Genomic DNA, 16,241 nt, shown 5'->3' with positions numbered 1-16,241 from the left:
TTGTCCTTTGAGCAAAACTATTCATCGAGCCAGTACTGCTCTGCAAGCGCGTGTCTCATTGATGCGAAAAGTTGATAGTAGGACGGAGCAAGGCTGAAGGGTACGGCGGATGTGAGATGTCTCATCTAAGTGCTTTCAACGCTTCCTTGACCGGTTTTGCTTTATGAGACGGCGCGTTATCATGCTGTAAAATCACTTTACCATGACCTCAGGCCCATTCTGGACATTTTCCGATCAATGGATAATTCAAATTGATCATTTGTTGTTAGTAGCGATCATTATTAATCACGTTTTAACAGTTCGTAACACAACACGCCGCTCTGGCCCCACCAAACATAGAGCAATCAAAATTATCTCTTTTGCCTTTTCCCCTTATCATGTTTGTGTAGTGCCTTCAATTTAATAGGAAATATTAAATTATTATTATTATTATTATTAATATTAAACAGAAGTCCTTAATTATTAAATTAAGGACTTCTGTTTTTTTGTTTTCTTATACAGAAAGCAAACTTTGAGTCTTGTTAAAATAATGTTTAACTGTTTTATCCAAAAATATATGGCGCACCTTATTATTTTTAATATTCTATTTGGAAAATCATTATGTAGTGTAAAATTAAAAGGTTTTAAATTTACATTTTTTAAAACTATTTGATGGTCCCTCCTTTTTCAATGTAGTCAGTGAAAATTATTCCATACGCATCTCAAATTACAGAAGCCATAAACTTGCCAGCCGACTGTTGCGTTTTCCCACGCTTTGGAACGGGTTCATCGTGTGCAGTCCACTCGGATGACTGTCGATTAGAGTTCGGAGTGAAATGACGGAGACATGTTTCATCCATTGTAACATATCGACGCAAAAACTCGGGATTATTACGCCTGGATCATCTTCAAACACTGCTCTGAATCATCAAGTCGCAGTTGTTTTTAGTTAAAAGTGAGCTCGCGCGGCGCCCACTTTGCACAGAGCTTTCTCATACCCAAATATTCGGGAATGATATGATGTACAAATTCAGTTGATATCTTTAGAGTGTCTGCTATTTCATTCAATTTCAATTTACGGTCATGCAAAATTATTTTGTGGATTTTTTAAATGTTTTCGTACGTAACAACGTCCATTGAACCGTCTTTTGAACGTCCATTGCGTTCACCGTCTTCGGTGCTCATTTCACCACGTCTAAACTTAACATATCAATCCTTGATAGTTGATTTTCCTGGGACAGTCAACTGTATTTTTTCCTTTCAAAAAGCAATATTTTATCAACACGCGAAATTCCTTTTTATCAATTTTTTCATAATAACGAAAGCTGCTTCAGTCAAAATGTTATAATTTACAAACTAATGACCCGACAGCTGTCAAATTTATACACGAATCTTTTGAGGGTTAGGACTAACTAAAAAAAATATGGATTTAATTCTAGTAGCGCCATCTATGTGTCAGGCAGGGGACATTTCAATTAACCTGTTTTAACAGTTTAATATAACAATTTTCTTGTATATTACCTTGCCTCGTTTAGGAAAATCTGGAATTGAAGATACGGTTGCTAGAAGTTGCAATTTCTATGTATGGAATGTAATGAGATGAAAATATTAGCCGAAGGATCTATATTCCTGAATCCATGAGCTCTAATTCGGATAATTAGAATATTTTTTTCCTTAATTAAAGGAATCCTCTAAAGGTAGTTATTAATTTTTTAATTGATGGCATTTTAACATATTTGTTCTTACTTCGGCATTAAAGTTTAAGCACTGTTTAAGTCGTGAGTCACTTTGCGCCAAAAAATTCCTAGTGTATTGAACTTCGGTTAATCCTCTCTTAAAAGCTTTGCATTCAGTTATCGGTTATTTTAGTAGACTTGCAACTACTAAATAATTGTTCCAAGAATAAAAGTATGTCGCCGTTTGCATAGCTTCTTTACGAAGGGCATTAATTTCTAAAATTAAAAAATAAATATTTAATATTTTACATGACTATTTGATACTTAATCCTGCCATTTTGGGATTTTAACATTATCAACCATCTTTTAAAGACATCCAAATATTTCTTCAAAGGAAAACTGCATTCTGCACTGGATTCTGCATTTCTTTACTATCTGTGCATCCGTGTATACAACACTTTACTTATTGTGCTCCCAACTTATATCAGTTCCAGTGCTAGCTTCCGAAGAGAACGGTCTTGTCCGGTCCTCCGAGCTTACCTACTCTTCCAAGAATTACCCGCAACTGATGGGGCAATGGCGTTCTGCACACCAGAGCCATCACAGCCTCCAGAAAGTTGCCGTCCAACAACCGAGAAATGTGCCGATGATAGCCCTGACGATGCCCGGATGATGGGTCCTGAACTCATCGAGTATCTAAAAAATTAAAATGCCGAGCTCAAAATTGAGGTTACTCGACTTCGAATATTGCTAACAAAGCAAGGAGACGAGCTCTCCGCAATGCGGATGTTGCTACAAGACGCCCTTACTAAACCCACCCACATCAACCTCCTGAGACACCAAATGAACTCACATCCCAACCGTTGGAAAATGAAGATCTGGATGATGGATTCACCGTGGTGGGAAAGAGGAAGAGGGTTCCCATCGCCCCGCCACAACCAAGTCAGCTGTCGAAGGCCGTCAATAAGGCTAGACAGGCAGCTGCAACCAAGCCGGCTGCCAAGCCGTCTACCCAACCCATCCAGCAGAGAGCCAAGGCCAACTCGCAACCATCAACCTCCAGAAATGCCGTCAGATCAGCGCCCACCAAGCCGCTAACTAAGACAGCTACCCAGCCAACGCCCAAACCAGCGGCCGTCAAGACGACCCAGCCTATTTAGTAGCCAGGCTATTAACTCATTAAACACTTCTCCTCAAGCTACCAGAATTCCAAACACTACCAACTTATATACATTAATGAAGTAAAAATTCAATCTCTAAACGTTATAAAAATCTGAACGATCACGTTCCTTATGTTAGGCATACTGAAAATAGCACCAGAAACAAATAAATAATAAACGCACCATAGATACGAAGTGAAGTAATCATATCCAGTCGCGGCTTTAAGCATAGCGATTAAAACAAGTAATAAGTTGCAACATCTAGATGTTGGATGTCGCGAAACATTTCCCCAAAATTTCCTATAAAGTTAAATCTCTGTTTCCCTGTGTATATAGCATTGATGCTTGAAGTGAGTAGAATAAAATGACATATGTCAAATCATAACAATGAATACTTAAGTCTAGCGCAACCAGTAATGCCTTTCCAATACACCTAGTATATAGGATTGATTAATTTATTAAAAATTAGATCAAGCTTCATAAACTGAAATCTAAAAACAATGCGACAACATGTACAACCTTCCTCACCTTCGTGATCCGAAAAATATTCTGGTAAAAGATTCTGCCGGCAAAGGGCTACTTTTACCTCCATCGCTGTCACTCTTCTGATCCGAGCTGTGACTCCTGTGTCGAAACGCAGACCGTTTCATCGCCGCCGAAACCGAACTGTCCGGAAACTCGGCCACGCTCTGCGCCCTCCTGGCCACCCTTTTCTTTCGTTTCAGACTCGAACGCGAACGCTCCTGGTACCATCTATCGTGACCGATCACCGAGGATTCGCGCTCTTCCTGATCGCGTTTGTTGATTGATTGATACAAATTGAACATCCCGATGTCACGGATTAGATAAATCCAGCCGATAAATATCTGGAATCGAAGTACTGAACGGCTTATTAATGATTAATCGATCGACAAGAAATGTATCGTCCACGGAGGGACGAGGGTCTATTTGTTCGGTTTAATTAAACTTCTAGAGACGGATGTCGGAACTAAAAGAGCCTAATTTGGTTTAACAAATTGATTCGAGTAATTATAGCAGTTTAATGGAGTCTCGTTGTGGGTGTTACGATGGAATGATGCACGAACAAAGGAGATTGATCAAACCCCCGTTAATGAATAGATTTACTTGATGTAAAGGGATATACGTAAAGTAGTAATTGGATTTAATGTGGGTGTGTTTTATATTGTTTTATGCTACAGAATTAATATCGTACTTGTTTTTTTTAATGGTTACTGTATAAGTATTTCAAATGGAATAAAAGTTAAATTATAGTTGTTATAACTATAGTTTCAGTAATAAATAAATGTAAATTAAGATATAAAAGAACACTAAGAAAAGTAATACAGTTATAAAAGATTCTATGCAAGTCTGTTTATAATTTATTTTAAATTATTACGGTATACAAAAGTTAAATTAAAATTGATATAATGATAATTTCAGTAATAGATAAATATAAGCTGAGATATAAAGGAATACTAAGGAAAGTAACACAGTTAGGTGTTTGCATATATTCTGATAATATACACACTTTAAAAAGGCATATATTGAAAAAAATTTGTATAATATATATTAATCAAAATATTTTCCATATTTCTTACAATTTTTGTCCAATTTTCTGGTAACATGACGATACCGTGTTGAAAGAGTAATGTTAGACTGCGATCTATTTTTTTGACTTCTTTATCATTTGAAACCGGGTGCGAGCCATGCCATCGCAGCCATGCTTCGTTGATTTGAACTAGTGGTAATCAAAAATCCAAAAGCACTATGTCGCGTGAGTATTTTGGGTACGATAGAATTTTCCATGCATACTCACTTTCTGTGCACTTACTTCTCTCAACTCCAACTCTAATGTGCGTGCAATGCTTATATGAAAAAAAAACCAAAACCAAAAAAACTCTAGAAAGACTCTCTGCAGGAACCATTTTTTTTCCCAGCGGCGTTTAAGATTACTTAATTATTATTTTTTAAGATCTAAAAAACTAAGATAATAAATAGAGCAAAATTAAAGACACGACACCAATAACTAACAGAACTAAACAAGCCTAAACTGCAACAATGTACCTTTCACAACTTCTGCAACATGTGACCAAGCGTTATCATGTAAGAAAGTGATTTTGCTTATATTACCCACTATCAATTGATTTTTTGGTACAATGCGAATTAAAATTGTTCAAGTAGCGTCACCCTGCAGTAATAGTTTTGTTCTTTGAACTTTTTTGCGTGACAAGCAATGACAAGCAACCGCTGGGCCGAAAAAATGATGTTGAAACATTTCGAAATTATATTTTCAGACAATTCGTGTTGTAGCCATTTTAATTCGTTACGGATCTTTCCCATCCTATATCATATCTAAACCTATTTAAACGTTTAGAGAGTTTGAGCTGGGTTTTAATCTAATAAAGCTTAATCATTGGCCCTCCAACTGGTTATTTTTCACTGAGTAATCAAAATATATGCTACCATCTAATACAAGTACTATTCAAACTATAATATTAAAAGCATTACTAACGTTGTGTATAAGTAAGTAAAAATTGAGAATTTCTTTAATATCGTGAAATTTAAGTAATCATTTAAGTAATCAATAAAACGTCCAATTTTTTAATATGTTTAGGAAGAAATACTCACTAATGGCTGCAATTTTCTGACAGATTTTTTTAAATGCGCCAAGTAGGTGTGATTGTTACAGTAAGAGTTAGATTTGAGATAGACAGATAAAAGTTAATCATAATGATTATTGCGTAAACGTTGAACAGTACTAAGTTGGATTTACAAGTGGAAACTGCTGAATGTCATAGTGGGAAATTTTGAAACAGCGCAGATCTTTGTATAAAAATAATCTATTTTCACATTTCATTTCACATGTTACCTAGAAAACCAACTTATTGGCCTATTGATCAAGATAAAACCACATACTTGTTAGATTTATTCATAGTTAGAAACATAACATTCGAAGAAAAATTTAACCTACTTTCAGATTATATACCAGTGATTATGAAATTGAGTGAAAATATAATACGTGGGCTGAAAAGTCTCGGGTGTAACAATAGCGTTTTTTTAATTGGCTTTATTCAACAACGTAATCTCCATCAAGAGCCACACAATCACTCCAGCGCCGCTCTAACATTTCAATACTACTTTTGTAGAATGATTTATCTTTTGCCTCAAAATAGGCCTGTCAGCAGTTGCTGTCCACTCAGTTGATGATCGTTTTGATGGCGAAGTAAAGTGATGGATCCATCTTTCATCCTTTGTCACATATCAATGCAAAAATTCCGGTATGCTACATTTAAATATTGCCAAACACTGCTCAGAATCATCAACACGTTGTTGTTTCTGGTCAACAGTAAGCAAACGTGGAACCTATTTCGAACAGAGTTTTCTCATAGTCAAATGCTCATGCAATATAAAACTTACACGTTCTTTTGATATCTTTACGATGTTATCTAACTCACGCAACGTCACTTTTAGATAATGCAAAACGATTTTGTAGATTTTTTGTTGTTTTCTGGTGTTACCATCTCATTTAGACGTCCACTGCGTTCTGCATCATCGGGGTCCCTACGACCACGTTTGAAGTCAGCAAACTAACGTTTTATTGTTGCTTCTGATAGAGCGGAGTCCCTATAACAGTTTTCAAACTATTGCTTCACTTTAACAGTAATTTCTCATCAGGAAGCAGTGTAAAATTAAAACACAAATTGTTTCTGATCCATTGTTTTGAAAATAACAGCAGTAGTGTCACTCTTAACACAATAAGTCAAAAACTTATGAATCTTAAACAGAATTCATAAACATTATCATGAAATTTTAACAACTTTCTTTTGATAAATTCAACTAAACATAATCCTGGAAACAGCCAAACAATTAAATAAGTAGAAAGAATCGTTGTAGATATCCAATGAGGAAATGGAAACTGAAAAATGAAAGCTACGAAAAAAATTACAACAAAATAGAATACCTGAAACATTTGTATGATTGATGGGTTTATTGAGCTTTTATAAAGATCCCTTTTAAGACAATTAAGGTGCTGGAGATGAAGGCAACTGAGCAGATCTGCTGTCTCGATAAACATTCATAAACTGACGACTCTATATGACTGGTTTAAAATGCAACAATCAGAGCACAGTCGAGAAACAAAAAGTCAGAGTCGCAGATTGCAATGAATGGGACATATCTGTCGAATTAAAGGTGAACGAATTCCTGATAAACTTCTGCGGCCAAATCAACTTTTTGGGTGGGTTCAGGACTCAACAAGCAGCTGTGAAGAAGACATTGATCGAATAAGTGATCTAAAGCATAGGAGACTTACATTGTCAAAAGCCAGAATTTAGTTCTGCAGCACCAACAATAGCGTATTGGTCGACAGTTGCCGAATGCCGGCTATGGATTGATGATGATGACGTGACAACTATGTAACCTGTTATTAATGTTAACCGTCAAAAATTTATGATTCTTCGCATCTTACAAATTGGTTTTTATATTCATTTTAAGCAAATGCAAAAGTATATTGATCTAATGAAGTATATTAGGCTTTTATAAATAATTAAATTTAATTAATAGCAATATCTCTAAATAACTACAAATCTTAGATATAAAAATCTTATAAAAGAGAAATGTTTTAATTAACACTCTTAATTCATTATCACGGAGACTCACATGTTAAATAAAGCAATATAAAATATTAACGATCCAAAATAACACCACAACTGTAGACCCCGCTAATAAATACTCCGATACACATTTGGGAGTGTTCCCCCTACACATTAATTCACTTCGCCACCGAATTTCCTCGACAACAACAACGAAGAAAAAGAAGCAACACCGGCGCGTCTGATGGAGCCTCACGTTCGTGACGAATTGTCAAATTAGCGTGCATGTAATGTAAGTTCGATTCAACGCAGACCGGCAAAGAAATCCGATATCTGTAGGGCTTTAATCTTGTTTGGCGAGCAATGATTTAATTTGTGTCCTGTTCCGATTTTGCGGATGAAATATAAAGCGCTGAAACGCACTTAAGGCTTCAGAATATCCGAATGGAATCGGATACGAATTTCAGTACCAGGGTAGGCGTGTTAATTAAATTAATAACGAGGTTTTTAATCCTGGATTTTTTATTCGAACATTTAATTACAAACCAAACAAATATATTCGTTTTTTCATTGTATATATCATATAAATATATATGAAATATACCTTTAACAGGTCAATTGAAAAGTCCAGCCTATCATACTAAAACACATTTTTTGGCAAAATTTTTTTTTGTTCAACATAATTCCCTTCAAGGGTGATACACTAATTATAGCGAACCTCCAACTTTTCGATATCATTTTTATAGTACGATTTGTCCTTTGCTTCAAAATAAGCCTCAGTTTCGGCGATCACCTCTTCATTCAACGAAAATTTCTTCCCAGCGAACATTCTTTTGAGATCGGAGAAAAGAAAATAGTCCCTGGGAGCCAGATCTGGACAGTATGGTGAATGAGAAAGCGATGCATAGATTTTTAACACGGTATATTGTCTTGGTGAAGCAGCCCTTTCTTTTTCTTCAAATGCGGCCGTTTTTCGGCGATTTCCTCCTTCAAACGGTCCAATGTAATAGTCGCTGTTGATGGTCCTTCCTTTTTCAAGGTAGTCAATAAAAATTATTCCATGCGCATCCCAAAATACAGACGCCATAAACTTGCCAGCCGACTGTTGTCGGATGACTGTCAATTGGACTTCGGAGTGAAATGATGGAACCATGTTTCATCCATTGTCACATATCGACGCAAAAACTCGGATTTATTACGCTTGATCATTTTCAAGCACTGCTCCGAATCATCAACCTTTGCACAGAGCTTTCTCATACCCAAATATTCGTGAATGATATGATGTACACATTCAGTTGGTATCTTTAGAGTATCTGCTATTTCATTCACTTTAAATTTATGAGCATTCAAAATCTTTTTGGTGATTTTTTAAATATTTTTGTCGGTAACAACCTATTTTGAGCGTCCGCCGCTACCGTCTTCGGTGCTCATTTCACCACGCCTAAACTTAGCATACCAATCCTTGATGGTTATATATAAAGTTTGAGTGTTATTGTAATTATGAATAATGACTTAACAATCGGATATGTACTAAAATATACTGAAAAATCTACCAAGAAAGACAATTATAAAACTCACTAACTTAATTAATACAGCATTCACGAAAAAACACCAAATGAAGTAAAATCTTATCGACCAATTTCACAACTACCGGTAATATAGAAATTACTTGAAAATCTCCTTTTAAATAGGTTGAAACCAATCATGGTTTGGTTTTATGAATCACAGACATTATCAAAACAGTCTACGAAGAGATTTAACGAATTAACTCAGTTATATTCTTGGATGTAAGGCAAGTCTTAGATAAGATCTGGTATAATGAACTCATGTACTCCATAACATTTGACCTAATCAATACGTTGAAATCTTAAACTCTTACATTTCAGAGAGAATGTTTAGAGCTAAACAAATAGAAGCTTGCTCAACAATGAAAGAAATAAAGCGGCGTGCCGTGCCGCAAGACACCTTTTTGGATCTTATTAGTTACCTACGTTATATATCTGACATATCCCAAATAGAAAATGATACTGTGGCTACATTTCCTGATAATTCTGCGATAATTGCTATTGGGGAAAAACAGCGAAGAAGCAACTAGAAAACTGCAACACGCAAGTAACAATATAATTTAGTGGACTCAGACATGGAGATTAAAAATCAACGAGAGTATCAGATTAGTGCATATTAAATTCACGTACAACCATACTACTATTACTACTAGAATTTGTATCAATAATTATGAATACTATTATTATTTAATACCTTAAAGCTTCGTTGAAAATAGCATATCAAAAAGAAAACAAGTCGAATTAAAATACAAAAAATGTATCGGTTATTTGGAAGAAAGCCCTGCGAAGAATGGGATGTACCTGGACTCTAAAAGAACAATAATTTACACCGAGATCTTCGTGTTCCAATTGTTGTAGAAGAAATTCCCAACTCCACTCCCATGTTAACACCGAAACGCTACATCTTTTGGACAACATTGAACTAGGACGTATCTAGTTCTAGTAGAAAAGTACCCAGTTTTACGCCATTGAAATATATGTACTGTTCAAAATATATTTAAGTACTGCTCTACCAAATCATGGCTCATTGATTGAACTGGTAGCCCCAATGATCAATATCTGTTGTAGAGGGTTTTGTCACAATTTTTTAAAGATTTTTGCAATAATGCAGAACGTTTTGATGCTGCAATATCACTTTAACACATTTTAATTTCTGTCAATTCAATTGTCAATTTATATTAAGGGTTTAATGGACCAACTTCAATTTCACATCTTGTTTAAAGCTGATCTTGTGGTGTGATAATCATACTAAATTGTTAATACTTAAATGTTATGTTGTTAGCAGATGTCCATCGTTTAGGCTAGTTAATTGGTAGAAGTTTCCTTTGTTAAATATAAATCTCGACACAAACCTTTTTCATGATATTCTACACTGATATATCATATGCTACATAGATCCAATTTCAATTCATCTTATATAGTCACTCCATCAAACTAGAGATCTTCCTTATCTATACTACATGTCCGATCTACTTCCTTATAATATACCTAACTACGACTTTTATCTTTTGTTTTGGACCACTAAAATAATTTTCTCTTCTTATTGATAGGAAGGTTAATATTAAAATATATTTTTACTGCTGCCACCCAAAGAATAATCTTAACTGAATTTCAATTTTTTAAATTTATATAGGAGATTTGATTATTACTTTAAAATATTTGCTATTATTAACCATTTATTATTTCCTAATATTTTGTTTGTATAATAAATCATCAATTTCTGAATAATATTTCTAGCATAAATATGCAAATACTGATACGTGAACTATCGATGTATTTCAAAGGGAGTTCTCTTAGGAATAGTCGGCCTTTAGAGGTCAATATATTGATGTTTTATCCTTTGGGAAAAAAGAGAAACGTACTGGATCAGCATTAGCGAAATATATTCGAATACGCATTCAAAATACATACAATTTATTCGTGGTAAACAATAACCAATTTATATTTGTTCATATTCTTATACATTTTTTCTTTCTTGCGCAGTTTCTATGTATAAAATAATCACATGGATAAAGTAGAATGTGAAGTTTATCAAGATGCTATAATGATATACTAAACGTTAACAAACCTTGTTTGTAGAATTAAATTATTAAAATTATAATCGTTATACTAGTTATAGTTTGATTATATTTTGACAAATTCTTATTTCATACATTTTTATTATAATTTTGTTTCTCAACAAAAAGAACATTTATAATAAACGTAGGAAACACAGGAAAAAAAAAACAAAATAAGCGGTAGTCACAAGAAACAACGTCTAGCCAATACGGAAAGTAAAGTGGCATCTATTTTACCGCTTCCATACAACCTTCATGTATTTTGTAACAACTAACCAAACGTTAACATTTTGCAAAATACGACTCTTAGACTCTTCTCACGACAATTAATTAAAAAGTTACATCATTAGTTAAACTAATTAGTTTAAAAACTAATTAGACTTTTTTCATAGATATATCAAACAGCGAATATCGACAGGGTAATAAGTAATAAGTTTGAAACTTCTCAATCTTTGATTTCACTGCACGTTGTCCAATAACAATATCACGAATTGAGAAACTTTTAGTATCTAATTAAATTAAAAGTGGTAGTTTTGTCATTGGCCACATTGGTTAATAATCAGTCGAACAGAATGTATTGGCACCATTGAATTATCTAATTCTGATAGCTAATAATTTGGCATAATTCTAAAACTCTAAACTGATCAGATTCTAAAACTGACACAGTTGTCAAACAGTGGCGTGAACTCAGTTTGTATTTACAGTAACTAAAAAAACTTAAATAAACATTATATAAAAACTGATTTCAGTTATTGTTATAGCTCGCTTAATAACATATTTTCGAAGTTTTAAAATCGAAAAAAAAGAGAGTGGAATGATAAACATAGAACTTTAAACTGATCAACTCTTCTATAACATCGTAAAAATTGCCGAATTATTGATTAATAAATAATCTAACAGATCTTTAAAAAATAAACAAAAAACCAATAACCAAAACTAATGCATAAAAGTGATTCATACTTGTACTGAAAATTTGTGAAGAAAACTTTTAATTATTTTTAAAATATTCGAAAACACCTTTTATTCCACTAGTCGTATAGATGTGTTATGTTTATTATCTATTCTCTCTTTATCTATGCATCGTTCAACTTTGTCTGTCTGTGCTCAGTTTTCTTGTTTCGTCCGATAGTTTTTCCTATCTTCTGATGTCCTCCATGCGCAGTAAATGCCCCACTGATTCAATATACTGTACAATATTGAGATCTTTTCTGATTCCTGTACTTTTCATTATGTCCATCTTTGTTACACCCCTAATCATTCTGAGGTATTCCATTTTTGCTGCTTGTATATTAGCTGACCTCTCTCTTGCAATACCCACGCCTGGCAACCGAAAGTTAAGATTGATCTGTATATTGCTTAATGGAAGTGTACATTTTAGTTTTGCTTAATATTTCCTATGTATTAATGAATTTCTATTTTATAATTATAATTTTCTATTTCTATTTTTTAATTTATAATTTTGGCATTAATTTCCATATCCTGGATTCTATTCTTTTCGATTTCTATTTCTATACTTCACTCTTTCTGTACTATATATATTCATATTTCTATACTATATGTTAAATGATAACTTGTTCTGTTTTTGGGGTATACAATTTTGATATTTATTACTGCTAGCTCTTCTATCACGATGACTTTCGTTTGTTTTACTCTTAGTACCCTATATGTAGTCCTGTATTGTTTATTTAGCATTTCATGTTTTGATATTATAAACATGGTTGGGCTTAAACTTCCACCTTGTCTTAGTCCTACTTAGATTTTGAAGGTTTTTGATTTCATGTTGTCTGTTATGAAGCCATTAGTATGAATTCTGTATATTTCTTAAATTATTCTTATGATTTTATTACTTACACCCCCTTGTTCTAATATAACCCATAGTGTTTATCTTCTCACTCTGTTAAATATCTTTTCCAGATTAATAATGGCTAGATATTATTATTTTGTTTGACACATAACTGTTTTTAATCTCAAATCTTATTGATATTCATTATTAGTGTTAATAATGTCAATAATGTTGATCTATATATACTATATCGATGTTACAATTCAATAATATTGCCACGATATTGAAAGCACAATACTGATAGCAATATACAAAATAAATTTAACGAGTGATTTATTTATGTTATTATGTAATTCACTTATATCACGAATTAATATTTTAATTGCATATAGAAAAAGTGAAAAATATTGCAGCTAACACAGTAAAATCGACGAAATCATAACGAATAAAAGAAATTAGAGATAATGAGTTTCAGAGCGTCTGTATTGTTTTAATTTTCAACCCCCAAAATGAACTGGTTTAATTGCCATCTCTGTAAACTTTAATTAATCCTATTTTCCATCGCGCCTCTTGCAGCACTCTTTTGTTTTTCCAGGTTAATGCTTACATCATCATTATAAAGGAGCATTGTTTTAATCGATTTATTTGTATGAGATATGACGGATATGTTTTATTTTTATTTTTTTTTAATTTACCATATAAACTAATTATATTGAAACCACTTTTGAAATGTTATTTGTGTTAAAATTTAAAATTAAATTGCTAAAGTGGAGTGTTCATCACACATATTATTCCGGGTTGATGCGGTATTATTAAATGTAGGTCAAGAAATTAGGATTAAGCCATAATGGAAGGTTAATCCTGATTATTAGAATTTCCATTGGCTTTTATTTTACCTAGAAAATAATACCAGAGACTGATGAGAACTATGCCAGGGGCACCATTTATTTTATGCTATTTAAAATTCTTAACTTTTCTTAACCATAAAAATTACTTTGGTATTATATTATATTATATTTGGTATTAAATTAATCGAAGTATAATTCCATGTTGACAAAATATTTTTTCAAAAATAGTTATCAATATCTGTTAATAAACCGAACAAGTAAACTACCACTAATCAGAAGGAGCAATAATCGATAGGTGCGGTAAAATATAATGTTGGGAGGAGACTAATTTCGTTTTTTTTTTTAATAGATGACTAAAATATCATAAATCTAGTAATACTTTTAATATTTTTTATTCACATTTAAAAAGGAAAAAAATCGAAACATTATATGATATTTATGTTGATAAGTGCTTAAAAGGACGTGAGTTTTTTATCTTAATTTTGTAAATTAAGATTAAGCTAAGCATATCTAGTGTAAAATGTCATGTAACATCTTATAGAATATGACAAATAATATGACCAAAACATAAATCACCAATAGGAATGAATCATAATGTTAAAATGGAATGATGATTACGTCTCTAATACCTGGCGAAAATGACAGGTATGGTAATACTGTGTATTTATATTTTTATAAATTTGGCAGCATATAAACTGATATTAACGCATCGTCATAGTATTTCTGAAGAATTTATTTTTACGCCTTGACAGAAACCTTTTGAAAATTTTTCTAATTTTATGCAATGTAACCATTTACCAACACATAATAATGTAGCTACAGGTAAATATTCATTCTTTATAATATATATGCTAAGGAAACTAATACCTAGGGTAGTTATCATAATATGTCACATAACAATGATGCAATAGTTAAGAAATCGTAACGATTGGATATGATAAATGAGTCACTAATGTGTGGTGAATATGACGGTTAATGTAGCAATTTTCTTTTAATGGGAAACATTTCATTTTTAATAGATTTTGCTACATAGTTCAAACATATGTCAGTAATCTCTGCTTCCATACATCAGTCACAATATATAGTATTTGCATGTTCACATCGACGAAACTCACTCAAAGTTTTTACCATTATTCTAAAACATTCAACAACGAAATTGTAAATCGCCATCTACTCTAAATACCTTGTACAATTATATTCTAAAGCACCTATATTTTTCACATTTATATACGTCATTATTTTTATCCTACTTTGGCTTGGAATTTTCCTCATCATAATTATATTAATTGACTGCCATTTATACATGACAGTCTTGCTTATTGACCTAATTATTTTCTTAAATATTTCCACTGGGGCTGCTCTTTATTCATTAATCGCTTATAATTAGTACTCCACTATACAAGATCTCCATCTGTTTGCATGCACACTACACAATTGACATGCAAAATGACTCCTGAAACCTTTAATTAACATTAAAATTAAATATTTTATTTGTTATTCTGCTATTAAAAATAAACGTTCCATAATATAACTTAAACAGACAATAAAGTTGTATTATAATGTTTTGGCGTTTTTATCCAGCAAGGGTGGATAAAAAGTGACGCCATGGAAATACGATTAATTAAAGTTTGCATACAAACTAATTAAACAGACTCATTTTAGTTGGAAATTGCCTGTTCATGTCGAAATAGAGACGGTCACATTGACATTGATATTCGAATAACCTTTTAACTATTCCATGTTACTTATAATGATTAATACATATAGAGTAATCAATATAATAGTATTATTATTTGCAATTTTGTTTAAATATCCAATGCATCTATTAGGCTTATAAACTAGTTTTAAGGGTTTCATACTTAAGATATTTTTTACTTTGAAGTTTTTTAGTGAAAAATCGGTAATATGTATTTTATTCCAAGTATTGTCCATCTATAGCCGCTACTTTTTCCATCTTTCAGGCAATTTACGGATTCCATCTCGAAACAACAATAAATCTTTTGAGGAGTTCCACGAATTAATCCATTTTTGGTATCTTCATAAGAAGTGCAACGCTCCTCTGACAGATCACATGTCATATGTAGGAACAAGTAGTAATCAGACAGAGCGAGGTCTGGGGTATACAGTGGTTTTCACCGATTTTGCAACATTGTTGTATCTATGATCGTATTCCGGTCGTTTCTGACGCCGTGCCTAGTTTTTTTTTATTTTAATGTAAGTCATTTCTTTTTTCAAGTTAATGTAAAAAAGTGAGACTTCCTGCAAATGTGATTAACACGGTGCAGATTCAAAAAATTTTAACTCACTCTCTTGTTCACACTTTGATGGAACGACACATACTGAAAAATCTCTCAGTGATGCTTCAACATGAAGTTGGTTACAGAACTACTGTATGCCATTCAATACACAGTAAAACCATCTGTTGTAAATGCTTTAAAAATAATTTATATACCTGATAATATAATATGTTACCTAATGAAATATTTCATAGTATATAATATTCATATAATGAAAAATATATATTAATTTCGCCTTTTTGTCAATTAAGACTTGTCTTGTTAGGACATACTACCCTCGGTAT

The 16,241-nt window shown here is 32.7% G+C and overlaps 1 protein-coding gene across 9 annotated transcripts in view; it reads right to left on the bottom strand.

Annotated features, from left to right (window-relative positions):
- The window catches only part of Slob (Slowpoke binding protein), an 82,026-nt gene that overhangs the window by 45,581 nt on the left and 20,204 nt on the right, over positions 1-16,241 (bottom strand). For 3 of the 9 annotated variants that reach the window (XM_076419475.1, XM_076419477.1, XM_076419470.1), the window contains exons 1-2: positions 7,475-7,692; positions 3,344-3,813 (exon numbers count right to left, since the gene is read on the bottom strand). The exons of 1 other annotated variant lie outside the window; for it this stretch is intronic. In XM_076419475.1, coding sequence (XP_076275590.1) covers positions 3,344-3,642 — 299 coding nt within the window. In that variant the 5' untranslated portion in view covers positions 3,643-3,813; positions 7,475-7,692. Of the gene's footprint in view, positions 1-3,343; positions 3,814-7,474; positions 7,693-16,241 lie in introns of those variants that run through there. 5 more of the 9 variants (XM_076419478.1, XM_076419473.1, XM_076419471.1 and 2 more) reach the window with 4 other exon arrangements.

This window comes from Rhynchophorus ferrugineus, unplaced genomic scaffold, assembly GCF_030347505.1.
Source record: "Rhynchophorus ferrugineus isolate W39M unplaced genomic scaffold, kcgeb_rfMv2 rfM1, whole genome shotgun sequence".
NCBI lineage: Eukaryota > Metazoa > Arthropoda > Insecta > Coleoptera > Curculionidae > Rhynchophorus > Rhynchophorus ferrugineus.
This window is presented reverse-complemented; position numbering and strand designations above follow the sequence as displayed.